The sequence below is a fragment of the Melanotaenia boesemani genome, chromosome 4, assembly GCF_017639745.1.
Source record: "Melanotaenia boesemani isolate fMelBoe1 chromosome 4, fMelBoe1.pri, whole genome shotgun sequence".
NCBI lineage: Eukaryota > Metazoa > Chordata > Actinopteri > Atheriniformes > Melanotaeniidae > Melanotaenia > Melanotaenia boesemani.
In genome coordinates this window covers 4,666,769-4,694,742 of record NC_055685.1, presented here as the reverse complement: position 1 = coordinate 4,694,742, position 27,974 = coordinate 4,666,769, and the positions used below count along the sequence as shown (strand labels likewise).

The window sequence follows — 27,974 nt, the reverse complement described above, 5'->3', positions numbered from 1 at the left end:
TCCACTTCATTTCAGTTCAACTCAGTATAGTTCAGTTCAATTCATCCATTCATTTTTTATATTTGATTTTTCCAAAGCAGCTAATAGACAAGAGCTAAGGTATACCATGGACAGGTCAATGAAATTAAATGAAATTAAATTAAATTGGTCTGCATTATTAGAATAGGAAATGTGATCATGTTGTTCAGTATATATTATCCATACTATAATGTGTATTATGTATATTATAATGCATGGGTGCCCAAAGTTGGTTCTCGAGGGCCGCTGTCCTGCAGATTTTCCAATGTTTCCTGCTTCCACACGCCTGACTCAAATGAAATAGATCCAACAGCCTATTAAGTTTTTGGTTTTTTGGTTTTGCACAATGACTCATCACTTTGAGTCAGGTGGTTTTGGAAGGAGGGACACATCAAAAACCTGCAGGATTGTGGCCCTTGAGGACCGGAGCTGGGCACCCCTGTTATAATGTATTTCTGTGTATGACGTCCTCACTGAGCTCTTTAGTTGCGCGGGGTGCCCTGCAGGTGGCAGTCACCCCTTCTCTTTCATACAGTGTTTTTCCACATCCTGTTGGAAAACTTTCTTCCTGCTTCCCACCTTGTTGTAGGTGTGAGTCTCTGTTGTTGGAGTCAAACTCTCACAATGTTTTGTTTTTTTAAGCGGAAGTTTTTTTGTGGGGTTTTCGTGTTTGTTGTTTTGGTGTTTTCCGTTTCGGGGGAGAAAGTCTTGGAGAGCCGCTCTGGGTTCATCCAGGAGCTCCGGGAAGCTGCGGCTGACCTGGCAGGGGAGGGGAGGATCCTCCTGGGCAGCCTGGCAGAGCAGCAGACGGTGCTGTCGGTCCAGAAGGTGAGTCCTGAAGTTCTGGACCTTACTGGGGACAGGATGATGTTTAACCCGGAACAAACAGGTTTAAAGTGATTTTATTGATTGTGAATATGATTAAAACAACACGGTCTGGTTCAAAATCGACTTGTTTCACGAGTCGCACTGCGCAGACTCTGGTGATGTGTCGTTCGTGAACAAACCGGCTGTAAGAGCCGATTCTTTGTAGTGAACGAGAAGAGCCGACTCCCTCCGAAAACAGCCGATTATATGTTAATACTATTATGTGACAGATAAAATGGGGATCAGACTATCATAATATAGTGGTACAGGCCAGGTAGGCATAGATGGAGCTAGATTTAAATTACAAGTGTGTCTGGAAAAAGTATAGAAATCAGGTAATCTAGTATTTAATAGTCTTAATGTCAAAACTATTTAAAATCTTTATTAGATTTTTTTTGTGTTCAGTTTTTTATTTAAAGTTTCAGTAAGATTTTAAATAGTAATAGTATTTTTAATGAACAAATAAAAGTAAAAAAGGCTTTTGTTAAAAAAAAAAAAAAAGAATAGAAAAGTTGCTCACCAGCATTCAGAACATTTGAAATTGCTAATTTAGGTTAAAATAGAAGCTCTTCAGTGGTGTTAAATTAAGAGCCATTTGGGAGCCAAAAGAGACCAATCTTTGAAAAGAGCTGGACTTTCCATCACTTGCAGACTTTAGTATTTCTTTGAAGTACACAAAGATAATCTGTTTAATGATGCTGAATAATGGCGGGATAAAGTGTAAAAATGAAATAAAGTGTTTCAATAAAGTAAAAACAAACAAAAAAAGTGTTAAAAAATATTCCAGACCAAATAATAACTACGCCTCAGAAAGTGAAGAAAGAAAAAAGACTGAATGTGGTGTTACATGTCCATCTTTCCTGCTCTGTGATGTTTAATTATAATTTGACAAAATGTAAAGGATTAAAATTTCACTAGCCAGTTTCTGTTAGCTGGTGTGGACTACCCAACGTTATATATAATTTACTCAGTTATCTGAATCTGAATATAACTTGTTTAATTTTGTTATAAAGGTGCCTGGTGACTTAAGGCCCATTTATGCTTGATGCAGAAGATGGATACGCAGATGGACGGACAGTTTCGTTCGTCTTGTGCATCAGTTACGCATGTAATTTGGTCCGTTTTCAGGGAGCTTAGCCACCCTTTGCTGGACTCAGAAAACGGAGCGATACCACCGGGAATCGCAGGGGCAGCGCTGAGCAGAACAGCTGATATGAGAGCAGCGAAAGAAACAAACCAGAGAAGAAGAAGAGGATTAGGAAGGGAACAAAAGAGCAGAAGAATAAAGACGAGCACGACAACTGTACAATTTGCTTGAGTTTTTGAAGAAAGACTATATGTGAGTGTTTAGGCCGCGTTGGGCGGCTGGAAACAATGTTAAAGCGACGCTTTACCGCCACTAAACGGTGTCTGAAACTGACGTCGACTTGCGAGAGTGAACTCTGAACTCAGCACTGCCCACTAGTGGAGGAATGGACTTAACAACCATGGCAACACAAAACACATATGGAAGTATGAGGACGGCGTCGTATGACAACGTTCAAACCAGACGCTGCTTCGTACGGGAGTATAAATGGGCCTTAAACCATCAGCTTTCAGGAACAGATCTCCAAGATGTTTGTGGGAAGTCCTCTCACTTTGCTTCTGGTTAAACTGGTGTTAACTCTGGCCAGTTCACCAGAAAGCACCAAGATTCTGAGACCCGCAAACAGAACCAGAACCGTGCCTGTGTGAAATAAAGAACACACAATACAGATTTTCTGTCATTTTCTCTGACGATTATTGTCGAATCATGATTATCATGTGTAAATGAATTTCCCAGCACTATAATGTGTAAATGTAATGTATGTAATATATGTCTGTTATGTCTATTAGTCTTATTTATTTCAACCTCTTCATGCCAAAATAACTAATATAACAAAGTGAAGTAACTGAGAAGTCTCATTCCAGCTACATCTTATCTGCTGTGTAAAGAATAAATAAATCCTACATATTAACTCTGGATTCCTCTCAGATGGAAAAGGCTACAGAACCTCTACCTGCTTGGGGATATGGGGCGCCAAGTGTAAAAATTCAGTATAAAAGTTGTAGCTGACACATTTTCACTATTTATCTCACTTTTCTCACATTTAGCACATTTTTCCTACATTTTCCTACATTTAACATAACTTTTAACCACATGTATAATGGTCAAATAGAACATCTAAATCTAAATTTTAAATCTAAATCTAAATGCTATATGTTAAATCTAAATGTTATATGTTATATCTAAATGTTAAATCTAAATCTAAATGTTTAAATCTAAATCTAAATGTTATATGTTAAATCTAAATGTTTAAATCTAAATCTAAATGTTATATGTTATATCTAAATGTTAAATCTAAATCTAAATGTTTAAATCTAAATCTAAATGTTATATGTTATATCTAAATGTTAAATCTAAATCTAAATGTTAAATCTTATATCTAAATGTTAAATCTAAATCTAAATGTTAAATCTTATATCTAAATGTTAAATGTTAAATCTAAATCTAAATGTTTAATCTAAATGTTTCGGATATATGCTAATTAACCCCGCCCCTTTTAACCTCAACCAATACGCTAGTAGGGAAACACTCGCTCGCACGCACATACACACACAAACACAGGTCTTTACTGTGAATGTCTTTCGGCATTTACGAGCTGCACTTCAAAATACACTTCCAACCAACCTCTCACACCATTAATGGTAAGATGCATATATTTATTTTTAACTTTCTAAACAACATTTTGCGGACTTTTACTGTTAGCTAGCTACTTAGCTGTAGCTAACGTCCAGGGCAAATTTATCGCCATCACTGCCGTCACGTCACAAAGAAAAGTGAAGTGAACCAAGAATGCATTTCCTAATCCTTAACTGAGTAAATGTTGTAATGTCCAAAGTTTGTGTGTGTATTATTTAAAAGTACTCAGTCCATTAAGAGAAATCTTTGTTTTCTCTTTTTCAATAGGCTCCTCTGCCATCTATCCCTTGACGAAATGGGGCTTCATCAGGCTACTTGAGCCAAAGTCAAAACATATAAAAACAAGATGCTTGCCTTTTTCTCCAGAAGCATCAGTCTTTGTCATACCCAGACCAGATTAGCTTAGGCTGGTCTCGTTGGAAATTTTTCCTTTTCCACATCATGGTCTAAAGATCAACTAAAGAGCTGAAAAGTCTGCAAAATGTTGTTTAGAAAGTTAAAAATAAATATATGCATCTTACCATTAATGGTGTGAGTGGTTGGTTGGAAGTGTACTTCGAAGTGCACCTCGTAAATGCCGAAAGACATTCACAGTAAAGACCTGTGTTTGTGTGTGTGTGCGTGCGAGCGAGTGTTTCCCTACTAGCGTATTGGTTGAGGTTAAAAGGGGCGGGGTTAATTAGCATATATCCGAAACATTTAGATTAAACATTTAGATTTAGATTTAACATTTAACATTTAGATATAAGATTTAACATTTAGATTTAGATTTAACATTTAGATATAAGATTTAACATTTAGATTTAGATTTAACATTTAGATATAACATATAACATTTAGATTTAGATTTAAACATTTAGATTTAGATTTAACATTTAGATATAACATATAACATTTAGATTTAGATTTAAACATTTAGATTTAACATATAACATTTAGATTTAGATTTAAACATTTAGATTTAGATTTAACATTTAGATTTAACATATAGCATTTAGATTTAGATTTAAAATTTAGATTTAGATGTTCTATTTGACCATTATACATGTGGTTAAAAGTTATGTTAAATGTAGGAAAATGTAGGAAAAATGTGCTAAATGTGAGAAAAGTGAGATAAATAATGAAAATGTGTCAGCTACAACTTTTATACTGAATTTTTACACTTGGCGCCCCATATGGGGAAGCCTATTATTGTAAACTATATTATAAATATGGTTTTGAACATTTATTTTCAACCTGAGTAGAGAGTTTAGAAACATAGAAAAAAACATCCAGCTAGCTTTGACTTCCTGCTTCCTTTAGCAGAATAACTGTCGTTTCTTTGGGACATAAATAAAACTGCAATAGTGAAAATAAATAAGTGTGTAAAACTGGAATTAGATGCTGTTTCTTCTACGGACTTTGACGGTTGCATACCGACGACTAAAAGCCATGAACCTCACGTCGGGCTCATAACGTTTGAACAGCGAAACTGTCCGTCACAAAAGACATCTTTATTTTTTTTTCTCATCTGTATAACGTAACGTTCAGTGAACGCATCACATTAGACCAACCCGAGTTCAAGCAAAGCCATCATATAAGTGACGAGGTGTCCGTTATCATAAATTAATGGACACCCTCCAGCCAATCAGATTCGGGTATTCACCATGACCGTAGTATAATGCGATTTAAATGCACATTTCTTTCTTCACAGAAGGAGGTTTTGTAAAGACCTGTTTCATGAAGTGGCCTTCATCAAACTGAGTCAGATGAAGAGTACAAAGTGCATGAAAGTTGAAAGTCTGCAGCAACATTAATCTGATCTCTAAACCCAGGAGATTTTCTGTGCATGCAGGCAGCGTCGTACCACTGGTGATGAACCCACTCGGATGGTGTTTTTGTTGTGGAGTAAAGTTCCTGAAGGAGCTTCGCTCTCTGCTGTAACCATGTCTCCTCCCTGCAGGCTTTCTCTCAGGTCCTGGGTGTTGTTGCAGGAAGTCTGGCTGGTGGTCTGAACGTTCTGCTGCAGTACATGTCCCACTTCCTGCACGCTGCCGGGATCCACGGTAACCAGTCAACCCATGGCTAACTTTTTAGTTTGCTTGTTTTCTCCTCATGTGGTAGAAGCAGCCTTCCAGCTTCATGGATGCTCATCTCCAAGATAAAATGAACACAAACTGCTGGTTTTTCCATGAACACTGATCTTTCTGATCAGTCAGAAGTTTGACCATTCACTGTCAATCAGAGGATAGAGAGCCAATTATCTGTTAACGTCCCTCTTCCTTCCTTCCTTCCTTCCTTCCTTCCTTCCTTCCTTCGTTCGTTCGTTCATTCGTTCGTTTGTTCTAATAAAACTGAAATATGCATGTCTGAAGGAGATCATTTGTGGACAGCCTGATCTGTAGCTGCGTTTGTTACAGTTTTTCGCAAAATAAAAGCAATATTTCTACAATTTTGAAAAAACTCTGATTTGCAGGTGTTTCCATTAAACGTAATTCTCGTAAAATCTCGTCCTGTGAGACTCCACTTAGGAGATTTTTGTAAAACTGTATTTTGTTGTTTGCTATCAAGGATGGTAGTTATACTCCTTTCTTTAATTATTTGTAAAAAGATTTCCGTCTCCTCTTGCGTCTACTCATACCGCGCCACCTTTACTTGAAGTGAACTGGTCATGTGATCCCCTACGTCACATCCGGGGACGTGGAAATGCAAAGAACAGTGTTTCCGTTACACTTTTGTGATACTTCTACATCGACACGTCTGAAAAACCACCTCATGAGAGCGTAAAAACATTTTAGCAATATTTGAGAGGTTTTTCTAAATTTAGGTGTTTCCATTTTCAGTTTTGCAATATTTAGGTTTTGTGCAATTTTAGCAGTAATGGAAACGCAGCTTATGAGAACCCCAGAACATCAATCCAATAAATCTTTTATTTAAATTTTTTATTGGTTTAGAACAAAAACATCGCATAATATTACCCCAGAAATTAAATTAAATTAAATTAAATTAAATTACCTGATAATATTGAACATGCTTCGTAGTTCTGGTTCCTGCTAAAGATCACATGACTTTTTTATTATTCTGTCCAGTCCAACTTTATTTATAAAACACTTTAATCACAACAATTCAGTACAGCAAAGCAGCAACAAAATATAAAAAACGTACTAAATACAGTAGAACTCAGGCAAAAACGTGAATCTTCACATCTTCAGTTAGAAAACTGTAAAATGACCACAAACAATATAAAATTCTAAAATACATTAATGATACCAAAGCATCACCTCAGTCTGTGTTAAAAGCCAAATTTTTGTTTAACCCAAAATAATCTGAACCTACTTTGTCTATTTTTTCATACTTCTAATTTAGCCTTTTATACCATATAAAATGTTTACATTACCCATGTTTGATATTCTTTTTTCTTTTCCAGCATAACCCCACCTTTGTGATTTGATTTTTTTTTTCACTTTACCCAACTTTATTAACATAAAACAAACAAAAAAAAACAAATGATAAAATCCGAATTGAAAAAAATGACTTTTTATAATAAAAACCACAAACATGCAAATATGAACAGAAAAGGGAAAATTGAAATATAAAGAAACTGTTAACAAATATTTCCTCTAGGACACTTTCTCCAGGTGTGTTTTTTTTTTACATCGGGTGTGTGGTGTTTTTGTTCCACAGGGGGCTTTCCCATCAGAAAGGTGACACCTGAGGGGCTGATCTTTGTGGCTCAGTGGGTCCTGGTCGCTCTGCTTTGCTATTGGCTGATCTCCCTGGTCTTCCGATTGGTTGCCTCGGCTCTGCGGCGCGCCCTGTGGCTGCTGAAGGTGGGCGTGGCCATCGGCTGTTTCGGGCTGATCCTGAGCGACCACCGGGCAGGAACAGAGACCATGGTGGTGCGGCTCGCCATCCTGGTGTGCGTCTGCGTGCTGCTGGGGGTGGGAACCTCAGGTGGGTCCGTGGCGGCAGATAAAACGGCTCGTCTGGAGGAGCAGGTGAAGATCCTGGAGCGACGTCTCAGGGACATGGAGAGGTGGACTCGGACAGAGGAGTGAGGGAGGAGGCTGCAGATGATGGAGCTGTTGCTCCTCCTGAACTTTTCATGTTTTAATCTTCATTGTTCTGACTGACACACGTTCAAACTGTTTGGATGGGATGACTGACTATAGGGAGAGAAATAATTACATGTCCTTTTCACTTCTCCCGTCCCTTCAGAAACACAGATCAATCCGCTGAAATCAGAGGAAAACGACTGAAGCTGAAAGTTTTCCACGTATCACAGTAATCCTCTGCTGGTTCTGCTGCTCCATCATGGAGAACCTGCCCCCGACCGCACAGCAACACATGGACGTTCTCCATGTCCATGTATAGGTTCTCTCCAGGTTCTCCAGCCTCCTCCCACAGTCCAGAGACATGATGTCAGGTTAACTGGTGGTTCTGATCTGACCTGAGGAACGAGTGAATGGCTGTTTGTGATGGACTGCTGACCTGTCCAGGTGGGATAGGCTCCGCCCCCTGTGACTCTGGGTTTCCATCCTGTTTACAGAAGCTGTTTCAGGAAGAGTTCTGATTGGCTGAGAGGAGCAGTCAATGGAAGCAGCTTGTCAGACACAAGAAAAAGAAGGAAACACACACGTTTCTGCCCATCAACACTTTTTGGATGCAGCTGTGGGTGTGGTCACATGATCAGAGCAGGAAATGGCCACGTGTCGGAAAACTCGTCCTCAGGTTGCAGGTGTGTGACAGCTCTGAAGACCCGACTCTCAACCATCACATCAGACCTGACTGATGTGATGGCTGAGAGTCGGGTCTTCAGAGCTGTCACTCTGCTGCAGCCTCCTTCAGCTGAGGCCGCTGTGGAGCAGCAGCTCAGGTGTGTGACCACCTGTGGGGAGAGGAGTCCTCACACAGCCGGACCTCCATAACTGTAACTGGTCTCACCGCAGGAGAAGCAGACCAAAAGTATTTGCTCCTTAGTCCCAATGTCTTTAGATGAACTCAGCTGGCTTCTCATCCGGTTCTGAGGAAAAACCAAACCAGTTGACCTGCTTCTTGGAGTTTTAACATCTGCATCTGATGATCTGTGGGCTGGAGGTTTGCTTTCAGCATGTTTCACTGGGATCTCAATAAAGATAAACCAAAGATGCTCTTCATGTTCAGAGATGAAAGTGTGCAGCCGGGCCTGTTTTTATACAATAAAAGCTGTTTGATTCTTCTTTCCTGGTTTTCCTCGTGAGCTGAAGTCAGGACATCAGCTGATGTCTGCACGTGCAACAACTTTCACATTAATGTGTGAAAGTGACGTCTGAGAAATATTTTACTGAATGAAGTTAGCAGTTTATTTTTGGTTCCTCTTCCTCTATCCTTCTTTTCCTTTACCTATTCATCCTTCCATTCTTCTTCCATCCCCACTCACCCAAACATCCTTCCTCTCTGCCTCACCCAACTTTCATCATCCTCCCCCTCACTCATTCTTTCATCCTTCAAACCTTCCTCCCTTGCTCCATTCTTCCTCTGCCTTAACCACTCATCCTTCCATTTTCCCTCCCTACCCCTCATCCGTCCATCCTCTCATGTATCTTTTGATCTCTCCCACCCCACCTGTCTTTCCTCCATCTTGCCTCACCCATCGATTCTTTCCTCCATCATCCTCTCCCTCCCTCATTCATTCATCCTTCCATTCTTGCTCCCCCATCCTTCTTTCATCACCCTCCCACTCATTCTTTCATCATTTGTTCCCTCTGCCTCACCCGTCCCACCTCCTTTCCTCTCCACCCATTCATCATTCCCCCACCCCCCAATTATCCATTCTTTCCTCCATATCTTTCTCTCATCCTTTATCTTCCCTTCCTTCCATAACCCATCTGTACACAAACGTACCACCTACTGTTCTAACGTTTCATTTCCTACCTACCGAGACCTCCTACCAATGCATTGAGCAGGAAAACGTTTCTATATGGCTTTGAGGACGCGCCTGTAAACCCACGCTACCCTCAGCTCCTGGACCTCTGCAGTACCTCCGTGTGAGCTTTTTGTGTTAAATTAAATTGATGCGTTTTATTTATTTTTAATGCTTGTTCACAGAAATTTTATTTTATAAACTTTATATTATAAACTATTCAAAATAATTTATAATTCTGATAATTTATAATTGTTAGAATAGTACATATTTTGAATTTTTCATTATTTAATAAATGGATACATTCAGTTAATTTACGCTCTCATCCTACCTTGATAGGATCAAACTTATTTTATTCTCTATTTTCTGCAGACCATCTTCAGTTAGTTTAACCACTATTAATCCACATGTGGCTAAATGATGGTTTAACTAACTAACTATTTGATAGCACAAAACTGAATTTTATGAAAAATATTTGCGTTACTCTGTTTTGAAAGTGTAGCACAGAACTACAGATATACAGCCTGCAGTGGGATGTTTCAACAAGGTAACACATTTCCACAGAACACCGGCTTCATGTTTATCCTGTTCGGGGGGTTAAGACAGAAAAACAGAAGCTGACTCGGAGATCCAGACTGTATTTGTCAAAAACTGATGGATGAGGAAAATTTAACAAAGTGGAACAACAACACGTCACTTACATCAAAACCTGCAGACATTTGGCTCCAGTTACATAGAAACAATAAAAACATCCTGTTACGATCTACATATGTACTTCAGTTCTACATCATTAGTGTTACATGTGAGGAATGTCTCTGCAGAACACAAACTCCTAAAACCTAAAATACAAAAGTCTACATACAGCAGATAGGAAGGCACCACAGTGTTGAGCCCAGGAAACCCAAACAGAACATTTCTAAGTTTTATTCACCAATGCTAAAGAAAAAAACAAAAAAACCTGAAGCTGCTAAACTTTGTACAACATGCTGACAAGGAAACTGGTCCAGAACTGGGCTTCATGTGGTTCCAGTTCTGTCGCTCACCCAGACGTGCAGTCAGGACTGAATCGGAGAGAAGATTCAGTTCCATCTGTTGGTTGGTTTCCGAGGTAAGGCTGTTTTTCAAGAGCTGACTCCGTGTGAATAGAGCTAAACTGAACTGGTTTGGTATTGGATTTGCTTACATTCTGTCAGGTGTCAGAGTATGGAGACATTTTACTGTCTTTAATCCAAAACCTTTGGACAATGTTTTCACTATTCTCTCTCCAAGCTTGCAGACTCAAAACGTCTCTGCTGGTGTGTGAAAATGTTCTGCTTCACCTCTGTTAGAGGTATTTCAGTGTCCCAGAAACTCACAGTATTGGGAGATTTAGATTTGTATGCAGCATCGTATTCAAGAGTAAAAACAGGTTGGAGATGAAGCAAAACTTATTAACACACCAGCAGAGACTTTTTGAGTAGGAGGATGCAGCTCTGGATTAAAGACAGAAGAATCTGTCCATAAACCAGCTGGACTGAACGCATCCACCTGAGCCAGTTCTGTGATGTGAAGCAGCAGAGAAGTCGTCGCTGTGCGTCAGAGTGAGGACGGAGCATCTACAGGAAGTTGCTGGCGTTCTTGTCGATCTGGAACTGATAAGCACCCCCATCAGAGGAGCTGAGAGCAGCGTTGAAGTGGGGAGGTCCAGGCTCTGCAGCAGTGCCACCCTGTGTGTGACAGAAGAATTTCAGAGTTTTTTTTGGATGATTTAACAGTTGTTGTCATGCACGCCTGCATCAGCAGTCCCGCCATTTACACACTGAACACCAGGGTCCGTCTCTGGATGGGACGGTTTGGTTCGATGAACCCTGATCTCTGTTGCGTGTCCACAGCCAACCTCACCTCGTATGTGGCGTATCAGCTGGACAGCGATAGATGCCTCAAAATACCGTGACATCATAGCAATGTGACGCCTTCCTTGAATCATAACGAAGTAGAACGTGACGCAGAAACAGAGGAGGAGAAATGTATGTAAATATAAATATGCTGCTGTTCCCAATTCGTTCTAATATCCGGAAGTGACAATTTTTTGGTCCAATCAATGGACTGCAGTATGTAAAGCTCCAACCTTTGTGGTCGGATCAGTAAGATTGGACCCCCAATAGAAGAGTCCCGAAAAAAGGCATGCTTCTCCGTTTTCAAAATGCAAAACTTATGCATCCCGTGCTGCACCGAGCCGGACCCCCGATGGAAACGGGGCTTTAGTCTATACTAACAGACAGATGGAAACGTGTACACACTAACACGCCCTCCTCCTGTATACCTGTGGAGCAGCAGTCAGCAGAGGATCAGCCGGTGATGAAGCTTTTTCCTCCCTCTTCATCACCTGTCCAGATTCAGTGGCTTCTGTAGGTGGAGGATAGCTGGATGTGACTGGAGCATAACCCTAGAAACACACAATGACTTAACGTTACTGTCAGCCACTTAAATACTTAAACGCATTAGAAAAAGCTGCAGACATTGTGCAGCAGGAGATCATGGTCCATGTAAGTCCAACTGAATTCACATTTTTTGGTTACAGGAATGTTTTATGCTGCAAAAATAAAATCAGGATTTTATTAGAGCAGAGCAACAGACTGGAATGATTTCTATGCTATGCGGATGATACTCAGATTTATTTCTCCATGAAGCCTGATGAAACCAATCTGTTTGTTAGATTATCGCTAAAATTAGGGACGTCTTGTCTCAGAGTGATGCAGAAAAACTAGTCCATCCCTTTGTTACTTCATGGCTGGATTACTGCAATTTCTGCCGTCCCAAATATGCCCTGAAATGTCTCCAAAATGCTGAATCAAGGATTCTGATGAGAACTAGCAGGAGAGCTCATATTTCTCTTTTTAGTGGATCCAGGATAGAATTTAAAATTCTTCTCCTCATATAAAACTCTCCATGACCAGGCTCTCATAGTTCCATATAATTCCAACAGAGCTCTTTGCTCTCAGACTGCAGGTCTACTTGTGGTTCCCACAAAGAGTTCCCAGAGCCTCCTATTGGACTCCCATTGGAGAACTGCAGGTCAGGCCCCTCTCTTATGGAAACACCCCAGTTTGGGTTCAGGAGGCAGACACCCTCTCTACTTTTAAGATCAGGCTTAAAACCTTCTTTTTTTGATAAATCTTATAGTTAGGGTTGGTTATCCGTCCCTTAGTTATGCCGCCATAGGCTTAGACTGCTGAGGGATGCTCCATGATGTACTGAGCTCTTCATCTCTCTCCTCCTCATCTTCCACTTAGAAACATATGACAGTATAGGCATCATTAACGTATTTCTCCTCTCTCAGCAGGTATTCCTGGATAAAAATTGCAGTCCTTGTTGGTCTAAACATTCCTTCTGATGGTTCATACCATCACATCATCATTTCCTTATTAAACAGGTGGTAAAAGTTTGAACTAATGTCTGATCAGACTCTCGCACATCTTAATATTTTACTCTTCCCTCCACATACCAGAACTTTTAAACACCTTTACTTGGAGGAAAGAATTTCCTTGTTGACATGAGTTGCTGACAACAGGTTTTCCTCATTTTAACTTCAAAAGGTCAGAAATCAACATTTCTATCAAGAGTTCTGATAAGTCAATGAGTTGGATCATACCATTGGGCCTACAGGTGCAGGGGGGTACTGGTCCTGTGGTTGGTAACCCCACTGTTGAGGCTGTGCAGGGAAGGCCATAGCAGGACCAGGAGGAGGATAGGAAGGGTTCGGGGGAGGGTAGGCTGGGTTGAAACCCTTCACAGGAAGACATGAAACAGGAAATAAGAAAGTCAGGTAATTAAAAAATAAAACATGATGTCTTTGTCTTTAGGTTTGTTCATATTATAAACATAAGGTGGAGAACTCACCGGAGAAGGTGGGAAGCCGCCCCCTGCTGCTGGACCAGTATTAGGAGGTGGAGGGTAGACTGTGGGACCCTGTGAGGCAAACACATGATGTGGACATGTTCAGAGTCCAGGTCAGGAGATCCAGAGTCAGACCACACTGAAAAGCCTTACATAAGTCTTTTTCATCTTGTTATAAGAGTGATGTAGAAGGCAGAAGCAGAATGTGTAAGATTATTAATCATGTTTTAAGAGTGTATAAAATTTAAAAGCGCATAAAAATGTAAAAATAACAAAAACAACTAAATGTATTACCATAGTTATGCAGACGATACACAGACATATAACAATAAAACCTGGGAACAACATTCCCTTACAAAATCCCACTAAATGTCTTGAGGAAATAAATAACTGGATGTTTTATAATTTCTTACAAGACCCAAAGACAAAGTGCTAAAAATCAGTGCCCTGCTTTAATCTGCTGTGTTAAAAAGCTCAAACCAGGCCAGAATTCTAAATCACTTAAATCACCTTTTACCACCTTCAGAATATTTTCAGGATTAAAGGACTGATGTGTCAGACTGACTTGGAAAAATTGGTTCATGTATTTATTTTCAGCTGACTGGACGACAGTAACAGCTGCAGCTGATCCAGAACGCTGCTGCTCCAATTCTCACCAACACCAGGACGGATCATATCGGTCCTGTTTTTCTTAGATCTTTACACTGGCTTCCTGTCCAACACAGTTGGTTCTAAAATACTGTGGCTGGTTTAGGACCAAAATACATCCCAGACCTTCTGCTGCACTATGAACCTGTTCCCAGAGCTGGAACTAAACACGGAGAAGCTGCTTTTTATTTTTATGCACCCTTAGTTTGGAATAAGCTCCCACAGAACTGCATTCTTTTGAATTCAATAATTGCAATTAATAGTTTTTGGCTTAAAAACGAGACAAAGCATGAAATGAAATCACTAATAATGGATTAGATTAAAATGTACTTAAAGTGTTTCACCACTTGTTTTAAGATATTTCTCACTTGTCTGAAGCCTGGATGTTTTCTTATTTCAGGAAATCTTAACAAGTGTAATAATCTTACTGCACTGAGAGATTATTTCACTTGATTACAGTCTGATTTTCTCAAGTTTAGTCTTCTTTTTCCTGATATTAAGACGGCTCATCAATGCAGTGGACATGTGGTCAGATGATGTTCAATAAGGAAGATTTTTTTCTTTAATTTCCCTCCTCATCTGCTGTTCTTCATCATTGCTGCTTCATCACTTCCATCACAGTCCTCGTCCCATCAATCTCATCCTCCTTTAAAACTTTTCTTTTCTGTTACTCCTCCTCCATCTTCTCCAGGAGTCTGCTTCATCCAACCTTTCCCAAGGCTTCATCCTTTACTCCGATCATCAACCTTTATTCACATCTCCTCACTCAAGAATTTAAGAGATTTGAGGAACCGAACATGGTTCAGAGCCGTGAGCTGACTAACAGGGTTCAGAGACGCCAAGTCACTGAGGCCGGATGGACCTGAGATGATTCGCCATGATGCATGAGAAAAATCAGGAGACTGAGGTCATACATGACGTGTACATACCATGTTAGAGTTTGGGTCATAGTAGTTCACCTGCAAACAGAGAAATACATTCATCAGGCCGGGTCACATGACTTCACACTCGACTTCAAACATGTCGGTAAGCTTGTTTTACACTTTTATTAATGTTACTGAATATGGAATATAATTCATCCTTATTAGATAAACACACACAAAGAAATATCATTATGTGTGTTATATGTGTTTCTATACCAGGAGCATTTAATTAAAATCTAAGGAGGTCCAGTTAGAAAAAGCTAAAGGTTTGAGAGAAAGCCTGGTAGATCTGCATGTAATCAGTAACTGTCTAATTTAGTTAATATTTATTTACATGTGACATAGAACTGAATCTTTATTCATATCTGATTATTATTAATATTCTCTTGTTTACTAAATAAATGTAGAGCTGCATTTCACAATCAAAGAAAATAAATGAAGTGTGAAAACCTAACTAGAAAATAAAATAAAGGGAGAAAAAGCTGGAATTTCTACTTTTCTGTTTCACATCTTGACTCAACAGAATCAACCAGATTTACAGACAAATCTCAACAACTGAAGCAACTTTCTTCCCTCTTTTATTCAACTGCTCCACTTTTTCCTCAGTGCGAGAACTGAGCTCCAACTCACCCTGCCAGGATCTTAAACCTGGACCTGAACAGAGTCAGGACCAATCGCCTGTCAAATAGAAACCCTCCACCAGGTTGTAAATCATTACTTTCTGTTTTGGCTGGAGGTCCGGGTCCATATGGGACAGCTTCTGGGTCCCATATGGACTGGGTCTAGTGACTTCTGTTATATACTCACCAGTCCTGGTTCTCCGGGGCTACTGTAGGGAGGACAAGGTCCAACAGGACCACTGGGAGGAACATGGACCATTTCTGAGGAGGTCTGGAGAAAGAGAAACAGGCAGTCAGAAGATTTCCTGACTGATTATCTGATGTTTTTTTTTATATATTTATATATTTTTTATATATATATATATCCTGCTCGCTGAGCCACTCTTTCACAGTCTGAGCTCCATGAATCCTGCATTGTCATCTTGGAATATGGCCGTGCCATCAGGGAAGATGGAATAACCTGCTCGTTCAGTATATTCAGGACCTCATTCTTTGGACATATAATGTTGCTGAACCTAGACCTGAACCTAGACCTGACCAACTGCAGCAACTCCAGATCATAGACCGCCCCCACAGGCCAGTAGGCACTAGGCATGATAGCTTCAGCTTCTTACCCTGATGCTCCATCATTCTGGAACAGGGTAAATCTGGACTCATCAGACCACATGACCTCTTTCCATTGCTCCAGAGACCAGTCTTCATCCTTCCTAGCAAACTGAAGCCTTTTCCTCCAGTTACCCTCAATTAGTGGTTTTCCTATGGCTACACAGCTGTTCAGTCCCTTGAGTTCTCTTCACATTGTTCATGTGAAAATGTTCTTAATTTCACTATTAAACATAGTCCAGAGTTCTACTGTTGTTTTATGATTTGATTTCATCAAACGTTTTAGTGATCACCATCTTTCACAATGTTTTTCTGAGCACATTCATTCTTGGAAGATGGTGGTCCCTTACCATCTTTCCACTTTTTAATAATCCATCAGTTCTTAACCCAGCTTTAGTGGTTTCTGCTTAGATGTTTTCTCTGCTTGATGCTAATGATTTGATCCTTCTTAAACAGACTAACATCGTTTCCACGACCACAGGATGTGTCTTCACGGTTGTTTAAGAAATGAGAAGCTACTCATTTAATCAGTAGGGTTTAAATAACTTGTTGCGGCTGACAGATAATCTCCTTGCAGGATTTATCCAGTAGGATCCAGTTAAATCTTTTTTGGTCAGGCATTGAAACTGCAAGCCTAAATCATGGGGCTACCACATAAGAACATAACCCCACCCACCCAACTACCCACCCAGTTTTCCCATTATTGCCCAAAAATTCTGAAACATCTTTTCAGTTCAAACGATGAAAAACAAAATGGAAGTTCGTTATTCCAGCTTTTCCAGTGGATGAACCTGGATTTAGTTTACTCATCTTAACTGAACGTTTTATCACATCATATGCACACATACCTGGAGGGTAGCAGACGTTGGGGCTTTCTTCTTGAAGATCTTCTTCCGACAGCAGCAGCAGATCCCAGTCGGAATTCCCAGCAGTAGGAGCAGAGCTATTAGAGGGCTTCCTGATGTGTACTCGTGGTGGTCTGCAGAGGGAGAGGAGGGACGACACTCAGGTTTTTAACTTTTAAAGAAGGACGGATCCATGAGCCGAGCTCAACTACAAATACTGATTCAGATCCTGGTTCAGCATCGGTCCAACCAGAACCAGGATCACAACCCAACCAAACACAGTTCAAACCCCAACAATTATATGGGAATGTAAGAAAACCATGAGAACAGCTCTGCCCACTTTAGAGCTTCTGCTAACTTCTCCACTTCAGCAAACCACACAAACATGAGACTCTGCTGGTTCCAAAGACGTCTGTCTCATCATGGTGGGACAGAAACTCTGGAGCTAGCAGCCAGAACCAGAAATCATGTCTTACTTTTGCTGTTTTGTGGTGAAAAGTTTGATCCCTGCTCTAAAAACTCTGTTAATGTGTTCTCCTATGACTCTGCCTTTGTTTGACATGAATCATGAAGGTCCTGCTGGTTTCCATGGAGATGAAGGATGTTTTATAATGAAGGAGTCACTCTTTCTATCATAGACTATCTTGGGCTTCACGTCTTTCTGGATCCTCCTGGTGTTTCTAAGGTGAACGTGGGGCTATCCCTGGACCCTCCTGACTCTGACCATTAATAGAGGTGTCCATCATCAACATCGGCTGATGCTTCCTGACATATTTACGTGTGTAACACCTCTATTAAACACCTGGAAACCTGCTCAGGCTCACTTCTTAAGCTTCTACTGTTGAACAGTTCCTCGTCAGACTTTACTCATTCCTGGATGAACTGGGCTGCTGTCCTCTGGTTTTCACTTAAAATGATGTTGTTTTCTTTTAGAAGGAGATAACATTTACATGTCACCATCTTTGGATAAAACTAGAACCTAGAACACATCTTTGGTAAGTGTACCAGTGCAATCATTTTTAAAATGGCTGGAAGGAGCTGATCACTTCACCGTGACATGTGGAGGAAATGTGATTCATGATAGCTGAGCCATAGCTGAGATAACTGGAACTGGCATGAGTCTGACTGTAAAAACTTCTTAGGTATAACTTAAGAACAAATTTAAGAAGAGTCATTGGAAGATTTGTGAATGAGACTTCTTGACTTTTTCTAATCAGAAGATCAGCAGAGATACGATGAAGATGAGGATGAATATGACGAATCATGGTGAACATGCAGGTTTAGTGGAAGCAGCTCTGGATCCACCTGTCAGGTCCATCCTGGTCACAGATACCACTCTGTCCTTCCGGTCTCTCAGGGTGTACTGTCCCTCATCGCTGTAGTTCACATGTCGGATCTCAATGTTCATGGAGTTGGCCTGAACCCGGTCCCAGTAATCTGGAAGGTCCTGGGACACGCGAGCACCATCACGGACCTGCAGGACACAAACAATCCTGAGTCTGGATCACCAACAGTAATTCAGAATTTCCTATAATCAACCTGCTCCTCCAACAGTCTGACCCAGATCCGCATGAAGTCCATCTCACCAGAGTCACGTTGGCAGCCGGTCCGGAGAAGAAGAGGTTTGCGTCGGCCTGGTCCACGCCCTCCAGGGAGATGTAGAGACTCTCTCCTGCGACGCACTTCACATAATTCTGTCTGGCTGCAACCGAGAAGGAGGACAAAGATGATGAGCAGAGTGCAGCGGTATGGTTTCACTTCATCTACCACTACCAGCCCTCATCAGACTGGAACAGAACACAAAACCTGGACACCCCGAATCTACTAAAGACCTATAACTCCCATTTCTGTGATAACAGCTCATCTCCTCCTCCAGAGCCTGACTCCATCTCTCTGGTTTAGAGTCAGAGGAGAATGTTCTGCCCCATGTTCTAATGATCCCCGCATCATGGAAAACAGGGTACAGAAGGAGCACGTTTCTGTTCCCCAGGGTACAATCTGGACTTTTGTATGCAGTAGGGCTCCCAACTGGACCTAAAGGTAACTATTAGTACCCATCTGAGGGTGTGAAAAGTACATTTATGTTCTCAAGTATTAAATGGTCCATAAAATCTGAAGTTGGAAAAAGAAAAGAAAGAAAGAAATAATTAAACAAGCTTTACGATGACGACTCTTCCCTGATACATTCGAGGGGTGTGACTAATGCGTTAATTACAATTAATTTAATATAATATTCAGAACTCTGCTGCTCGAGTCCTCACTAAGACCAAGAAAGTGGACCACATCAGTACAGCTCTGAGGTCTTTACACTGGCTGCCTGTTGGTCAGAGAATAAACTTTAAAGTTCTGCTGCTGGTCTTATCAGTTTCTTATCAGTTCCCAGAGTCAGAACCAGACATGGAGAAGCTGCATTCAGCTTCTATGCTCCACATGTCTGGAACAAACTCCCAGAAAGCCTCAGATCAGCTGAAACACTCAGTTTATTTAAACCAGGTTAAAGACCCACCTGTTCTCTGCTGCATGGAACTAGTTTTTATTTAGAGTCCAGATTTTAAGCTGAAATATTTTTAAACTTGATCATGTTTTAATGCTGTTTTTATCCAATGTTCCTTTTTCTTTTGTTTTTAATGTTAAATTAAGCGTCTTGTATTCTGTAAAGCACTTGGAATCACTGTCATTGAATTATGCTACAAATACACTAAAATAAAAATGTAATGCATTTAATCGTGTTTGTGTTCCAAACAACAGGGAACATTTGTGAACCTTGTTCACCGATTACACTGATGCACACGTCACAGCTCAGCTAATATGGGCTCAATACTAAGTCAAAGATTTTGCAGTTGTGAATTAATATATCTGCACATAATTTCAGAGTTTGCATCAGAAGTTGGTTTGACTCACGTGTCACTTCCACATTGACAGAAGAGATCTCTTTATTCCAGAAGTTTTTCTGGATGTACGTTCCTCGGTCTTCATAGGTCACCTCATAGAAACACACAGATGAGGATCACTGGGCCTCATTCACCAATATCTTCTTACAAATCTTCTTTAATTTGTTCTTAAGTTGTGCTTGAGAAGTCTTTTTTTACAAAAACCCTTATTATAAGTTATTATTACAACTGCATATTGTGCTGCCAGAATATGCACCCCCTTCTATATCTGACTTCAAACCACTTGCAATGCCTTGGTCAGTTATCCCTAATACTTGCACACGCACACACAAAATTACATCAGCCTTTAAAATTACATTATTTGGATCTTTACTGGACATGAAGGGACTCGTAGTCTAATTATACTATTGAATTACTAAAGCTTGTAACATGTCCATTAAGATATAGGTTAGGCTAGCCTACAAATGCATATTCTGGAAGTGCAGTCTGCCAGAATACCCAGTAAAGGCAGGGGTGCTTTTTTCGGCACAACACCAGTCCTACTCTGCATAGGTAAACGCCCAAAAAATGCCCAAAAACAGGCAGGATTTACGGGCCGTGTGCAAACAGACACAGAGGAGAAACAGATGAGAAAAAAAATAACAAATATTTAAATTAATAATAAAGTTTTAAAGTGTTAACTTGATCATAAATAACCACATGGTGAGCTTCAAATCATAGAAAAATGGTGCACCTGCTGTGGCATCATTTTAAGATGCGGTTCACCTACAGAGCATCTGATGAATCCTCCAGGTGGGTCTGACAGGTGTTACTAACCAGAAAATAACCTTGATTTCTTAATAAAACCGATTACTGTAATAAAGAGACACTGCTGTAGTTAATTTTTATTATCAAAGACCACATTCAGCTGGTGGATCGGGGAGTCTCAGGTGACTTGGACATATATGGAGGGATACTCTTGTGGCTGAGGGAACAGATCTGGTGTGTGTGTGTGGGTGTGTGTGTGTGTGTGTGTGTGTGTGTGTGTGTGTGTGTGTGTGTGCAGTCTTTTACACTAATGGTCTCAAGAAGACCAGAATTAGATGCATCTTAACTGCGACTTCTCCTTGAATGAATGAAATGGATGAAAAATAGTTTAATTTCCCTTGAGGGAAATTATAATGTTTGGATCTGCAGTATCTTTGTATTTATCTTAAATAACTAAATGTTTTGTACTTCACCAAAAGTTGTTTAAAAATCTGACAAAAACATTACTGTACTTTTATTTTTGTATTTTACTGAACAGAAAACAACACCAGTGCTGATCTTGTTTGCACGTTTCGGCTTTCAGATGTTCGTAAACTCCGTACGAAGATTGTTGAATGCCACAATTTTTGTAAAATATCCGTAAGTAGGATGTAAGAACAACTTGTACGTAAGAACGGTTAGTAAATGAGACCCACTGGAGCTTCACAGCTGATATTCTGAGAAAATGTCAGCCATGAAATCAGATGATTACCTTGTCGATGTAAAAGCGCCTGTCGCTGCCGGTGCCCGACACCCTGCCTCTGCTTACCCTGCAGAGACACAACAGCATGTTAAAAACACAGAACCTGCTGGACCACTCAGCCAGTTGACATCCTCCATCAGTCACCTCTGTCTGAACTTCTCCCAGAGCACAAAGGTTGAGGTGGGATTATCGGCTGAGATGAACTCCATCTTCTCTGCACTAACAGAGAGGTAGATCTTCAGCTGGCTGCCGTGGGTCAGACGCTCATAGGAGTCCTGGACAGTGTACGACTCTGAGACAGAAAGCAGATCCTGAGACACCTTCTGGACCAGAAGAACTCTGGTTCACCTCCACATGAGTGGAACTGTGGAAACTTTCCTCTCTGACAGTTTATTTATAATGAACTGGCTTTTTCCCCCCAATAACTGTTCTGATATGTTTTTGTTTGACAGCAACGCGGTGCTGGAAGGTCCAGTTTAGATCTGCACATCAGAAAATACTTCATGTTAGGCCAAGTTTTAATATAATCAATCATTTTTAGGTTTTTCTAGAAGATGGAGATGGAATTAGATGTTTTTAATTTCTCATCAAGCTAATTCCAAATCTGCAGTCTGCGTACAAAGTTAACGCTGGTATATTTTATCCTTCGTTTTTTCCTGGTAATTCAGTGTTTAAATGGCAACATGATGACTGTTGCACAATAAAGAGGACATGATTACGACGTGAAGGCTGCAGGTGTGAAACCTGGATCAGGCGCCGTGTGACATGAAAAGGAATTGTCTCCTTGTGATTTGCTAATCGCAAAGTTTTTAATCATGCATGCATGTTCCTGTGTGAATTTTCACAGATGTAGCAGAGAATTTAAGTGATGATGGAAAGAGATGCTCACCCACACCGAGAGACGCAGCCAGCAGGATCAAAACCCTCCACATTATCTGCAGACGAGTCAGAGAGACTTTGTTAGAGGCAGAAAAAGACGAATCTTCCTCTGAGACAACATTAGGACTCGTTCAGTTCAGCTGTAAAAGTTGTGTCCTTTCTGATTCTAACTGTGGAGGTTTATTACCACCCACAGATGGTGGACTTTCTCTGATGGTTTCAGTCTCCCAATCAAAGACACCTTCTGCTCCATCTCAACAGTGTTTGTCTCAGATTAGCTGTCGATGTCCCGCTCTGCACTTTCTTCTTCTTTACTTGTGTTTGTAAAACATCTCAAATTCTCCCTCTTTGCTCTCAGATTGCTTTGAAGCATCTAAACTCGTCCACCCAGCAGAGCATCGGGGACCATGAGACCCTCCCAGTGACCTCCAGGTGAGGAGACATTTACTGAAGCCAGACTGAAGTTTTCAAAGCAGCTGCATGGGCAAATTTTTACAAATAAAATGGAGCTTGTACATTATATAGAGAAGCTTAGAAGCCACACTTGTTTTAAAAGTTGGCACACAAAATAAAACATCCTGATATGGAGAGAAACAAACAACAAAAAGGATGCAGGACAGGAGCAAGGCCGAGAGAAAAGAGGAGGAAATTCGAACCATTTATTCTAAGTGGCCACTAGCTAACAAAATGGATTAGCTTGAAGTGCTAACAAGGACACAGAGGGAATACAGAGAACGCAGTTTCATGTGTTTCACTGAGACATGGTTGCAGGAACGTCTACCGGACTCTGATTGTGTCTGTACACAGCCTTAGGCCTACACAAGCAGATCAGGACTAGGATTTAAGCAGAAAAGTAAAGGTGGGTGCATTGCAGTGCTTTTTAACAACAGATGGTGTCATCCTGAACGCACCACCGATCTACATCCAGGACATTGACCTGTTCGACATCGTCTAAAAACATTGTGAGTTTTAGTCCACATTATTTACCTAGTGAGTTTACCTGAGTTATTCTGGCAGCGGTTTATATCATAGCTGGTACTGTTGTGATGTCATCAGTGCCGTGGTTGCTAGGCTACAAACACAGCATCCTAACGCAACATCTGACCCTCTGCAACGTTACCAACAGGTTGTTGTTAGAGAAAATCAGATGTTGGACTTTTATTTTAAACAAAGGTTAAAAACGCATCCAGCTCCTCTGCCCCGCCTCCTTTAGAAAGATCAGGCTATAACTGGTTCTTCTAACCTCCACCTACAAGCTCATCGTTCATTAACCAGTCATCACGCAGACTATTAGAACCTGGTCTAAAGAAACTGAAAATGCTCTGAGAGGCCACAGAAAAAAAAGAGAGAAAAAGAAAGCCTTCAGGGAGGGAGACGGGGAGCTACTGAAGACAACACAAAAACAATTTAAATCAAAAACTTAGGAGTGCAAGGAGGTCTAAAGGAAAAAGCAGCTCCAGCAGAACAATGTGAGGGATGTGTGGTCAGGAATGGAAAAGATCACTGGCTTCCGGTTAGAGGGGGATCAGACTGATGGAGGTCTGGAGCGAGCTGATGAGCTGAACATTCAATAGGTTCAGTTCAGCATCAGCCCATATGCTTATTGTCTCTACCTGCTTCAGAGAGCTCGCTGTCATCTGCTCCAATCAGGCAGCACTTAGAGGATCGTGTTCTTGGATTTCTCGGGTGCTTTTAATATAATGCAGCTGCTCTGCTATGTGTGAAGATCCATAAATCCCAGGCAGATACCTCCACAACCATCTGGATTTATACTGGCTCACAAACACACCACAGTTTGTGAGACTGGCAGGTTGTGTGTCTGAGATGGTGGTCAGCACCACAAAGGACTGTTCTCACCATTTCTCCTCACTTTGTACACCTCAGATTTTTAAAGCCAAGTTACATTTTTTTTTTATTTCTTTATTTAATTCACAAATATGTAAACTAGGGATGTACCGATACCACATTTTCCCTCTTTCCATTAACACGTTCATTTTGACACCCCTAGTTTTTTCACATTGGTATAGTTTCTGTTGTATTGGGACACTTTTATGAATACTGACTACTAGTACACGCAGATAGTATCGGACCAGTATCCCATACTAGTACTACTGGTATCGGTGCATCCCTTGTGTAAACCATTTTATGAGGAACTTTATGTTTTTGTGAATGTGTGTTCAAATCCAAACTGAAATATTAAACATTTTGAATACATAGAAAATAACTTTACACGTGCACACCTTAAAAACTGCACGAGCCTTTTCCACAAAAATTTTTACCTTTAAGCTCACAGATATGATCATTTCCGTGTCCGTGTTCAAAAACGTTTAATGTGCAGATAAATCTAGAAATGTGCATCACCTACAACCTGCACATAGAGTGTAAGTCTCCTTTTATGTGTCCAGACTTCTCACATTTCTATAAATACATGCTGCATTTAAGTGCAGTGGAAAGCTGGGTTATCTGGATTTTAATCATATTCAAGTGTTAATTTCTTCTATAGTAAGTTCAAAGCGGGGAAATGCTTTCTATGACAGAACCTTGGTCACAGATAGGTCACATCTGTGAGGTTAAAGCCTAAAATATGTAAACGATAGCTTGTGTTTTAAACTAATTTGCAAGCAGCATAAGTAAATCCCAAAGTGGTTTACACATTTGCACACAGAAATGATCTTTCTAGACCTGTTGATGGTTTTCTGTGATTGGATTGACTCTCCTTGAACTACACAGAGTACCAGCACAACTACCTCTTTAATCATCTGAGAACACATTTCTGACCACTGAGTGAAATGACCTGGAAATGAGGGGGAGATGAACAGTGGCCTTTCTGTGTGGAGTTCGCATGTTCTCCCTGTTTATGGTGGGAGGAAGGTTAATTGGTGATTCTAAATTCTTGTGAATGGTTGGTTGTTTATCTCCCTGCAATGGACTGGCGACCTGTCCAGCGTGTACCCTCTCTCTCATCTGCTAAATGCTGGGATAGGATCCAGCTTTCCTATGATCCTTCATTGGACATAGCAGCATAGATAATGGATGGATGGTCTAAATACTTTAAACACTGAAGATCGCTTCAGTGCTTCCTTTAGGATGGGAGACATGGGAGCATCCTATACAAAAGAAAGGAGATGGTTCCCACAATTCCCTCCAGCTGCTGCTTTGAATGTAATGCGAATTATGTTTATCCAATTTTACTTAATGTGATCAGTGACTGTGAAGACATGATCCAAATATGCACTTAATACACACACACACACACACACATATATATATATATATATATATATATATATATATATATATATATATATATTTTTTTTTTTTTTTATCTAACTCAAGAGAAGACTAAACTTAGAAAAAACAAAACTTGCTAATAAACTGAGGGGTAAGCAAACTGGTGACTAGTAACAACAAAGACTGACATGACAACAAACTGGCAACGAGCCAAGGAAAGGAGCCTAACACCGGACCTGATCATATCCTCCACTGTTACCTGAAACCTTTTCACTCACTGGGAGCAGCGTTGCCGTGAACTCCGGCCCCCCACGCTCCCCAGAGGCTCGGGAGAGACATAAACAGACACTACTATTTTCAGCAGACCCTGAAAGCCCCACAGGCCCCGCCCTCCTGCCTGTACACAGCAGCGATTTAATGCTTTTGTACGCTGTGTCCCAATTCATATAGTCGGCAAGAGACAGGAAGGCGTGGTCGCGTGCCCAACAATGCAGATTGACACCCACACGCACGCAACGCACTCTCTTTGACAAACATCCTTACACTGACATGCGCTCACATTTCAAAAGCTTTATCTGAACCTTTCGGGTGGGGCAGTTTTTAGACGGTGGTGTCCACCATCTCTCTGCCGGTAGACTCCGAGCTTCTAGGAACCGGTCCAAACCAGAACGAAATGGGACTTTAATTTAATTCAGCCAGATGCAAAGACCGAACCCTAACAAAGTCATCAGTTATTTACCAGTATTACTCACCCTCCGGTGTGGACCGCACGCGCGCGAAAAATCTGTCAGGTATGAGGAGCGTGTGAACGCTGCCGTCAGTCAAACCCTCAGTGGGAGGAGACGGGGACAATGATGCCTTTACGGGTGTGGGAAACATCCTGAAACATATGAAAACGATCAATACTGAGAACAAACGGACTGTGTTTAAAGACTAACACTACATGCCGCATCTACCCAGTCACACGCATTCATACACAAGTTCAGAGTTTCATCGACATATACACACATCCTGAACAGATGCATTGAGGGCTTCAGTGTCTTATCCAAGGACACGCTACTTTGCACCCTATATTCCGGGGAGACTAGGGATCACTCCACCAACCTTCTGGATGGCAGACAAAAGCTCTTCCTTCTGACCTCATCTTCATTATCGTCTTCAATGTCGCTGTTTTGATCTTAATCTTTTTATTCTTCTACATCAGCATCATCATCTTCGTCATCATTATTACCTTCATAATGATCATCACCATCTTTATCATCTTTTACTTCTCTACTCCATCCCCATCTTCATCATCATCACCAAAGTCACCATCATGAATGTCATCATCATCATCATATTCATCATCATCAAAATCATCAAAATCATCATCATAGGCATGGTCTTTGTCATCAACACCACCACCGTAATCGTCCATGTCATCTTCATCATCATTATCATCATCATCATAGTCATCACCACCATCACCATCATTTTCATGATGAAGGTGTTGCACACCCAGAATGAATGCACATGTTTAGTTTTTCAGATTCAGATTAAGCTAAATTTGTTTCAACAACTTGTTTCTCATTTGCTAAAACATTAAACTCTATTAAAAGCTAAACTGTCAGAAGCCTAAACACAGGTATCAAACCAAAACGCTAAAGCATGTTTCACCTCGTTGGACACTACTTACAAACACATTTGCATTGGGATGCACTTGTGGTAGAAAATGGTAAACACATACAACACACAAGTGTCAGCGGCTGAACACAACAACTCAAAATGGATTTCCCCTTTGGCTTTTAAATCATTTAGTTCCTTGGGATAACCAGTTTATGGGAAGTAATTTTATTGAATGTTTTCAAAGAGAAGGTTTCTGCCCACAGTCGACATACAATTGAAAAAGAGTAGAAAAGAAGTGAAATAAACGTCAGGTTTATTTGTTCTGCAGGCTCCTACAGAGCGAGGGTCAGTGAACATAACACCAGTGGGACTCCTCAATTAGGGCTGCTCTGCATGCTTAGGATGGCATGTCCTGTTTGGAAAGCAGTTTTCCTTCTGCAGATGCTCCACCCAGTGTCTCATGAAAGCAGATAATGCAACTAACACCTCTGTCTGCAGCTGCATCATATAGGAGGAGCCTCAGTCCTGTGTCTGGTGTCAGTGCAGCCAAGCATAACTGCAGGAATGTGGTTTGTCTCCAGCCCTTTGTTCAGTTGCTGGTATGGGCGCCAAATCTGACCAGGTAGAGGAGATATGATCTGTTCAGCAAGCTCAGAAATGCAGAGAAGGAGTTTCTCCTTCATCAGCTCGGAGTCATTGATAGGACCTTTCAATGAGCGGTAGAAATCCAGTGAAGTAGGAAAGAGTCAAGGAGGCGGCGAAAATATACACTAATATACACATTCACACCAAAAAGAGCTTGTTAAACCTCAGTTAAAAACCTCACAATGAGCCATTTCTGCTGAGACTGGGAGATCTTCACCTAATAAGGCCAAG

At 40.8% G+C, this 27,974-nt stretch overlaps 2 protein-coding genes across 3 annotated transcripts; one reads left to right on the top strand and one right to left on the bottom strand.

Moving 5' to 3' along the window:
• The first annotated feature begins 515 nt into the window (after positions 1 to 515).
• On the top strand, positions 516 to 8,804 carry tmem109 (transmembrane protein 109). 2 transcript variants are annotated; one of them, XR_006010126.1, is made up of 4 exons: positions 516 to 846; positions 5,550 to 5,652; positions 7,271 to 8,317; positions 8,406 to 8,804. XR_006010126.1 is itself a non-coding variant. In XM_041984290.1 (3 exons), the coding sequence occupies exons 1-3, from the start codon at positions 643 to 645 to the stop codon at positions 7,642 to 7,644; spliced, it is 681 nt and encodes a 226-aa protein (XP_041840224.1). In that variant the 5' UTR covers positions 516 to 642; the 3' UTR covers positions 7,645 to 8,395. The 2 variants fall into 2 exon arrangements, 1 of the variants encoding a protein (XP_041840224.1); XM_041984290.1 differs by lacking the exon at positions 8,406 to 8,804 and having other exon boundaries at positions 7,271 to 8,395.
• Positions 8,805 to 10,110: 1,306 nt separating this feature from the next.
• wu:fc21g02 (cleavage and polyadenylation specificity factor subunit 6) lies at positions 10,111 to 26,328 on the bottom strand. Its single transcript, XM_041984288.1, has 14 exons — positions 26,246 to 26,328; positions 22,273 to 22,318; positions 21,528 to 21,675; positions 21,393 to 21,450; positions 19,905 to 19,986; positions 18,590 to 18,705; positions 18,309 to 18,477; positions 17,007 to 17,137; positions 15,743 to 15,826; positions 14,942 to 14,971; positions 13,368 to 13,436; positions 13,120 to 13,254; positions 11,791 to 11,913; positions 10,111 to 11,194 (listed from the first exon to the last, which is right to left on the bottom strand). Exons 2-14 carry the CDS (start codon positions 22,313 to 22,315, stop codon positions 11,084 to 11,086), a joined length of 1,299 nt encoding a protein of 432 aa, XP_041840222.1. The 5' UTR covers positions 22,316 to 22,318; positions 26,246 to 26,328; the 3' UTR covers positions 10,111 to 11,083.
• Positions 26,329 to 27,974: the final 1,646 nt, after the last annotated feature.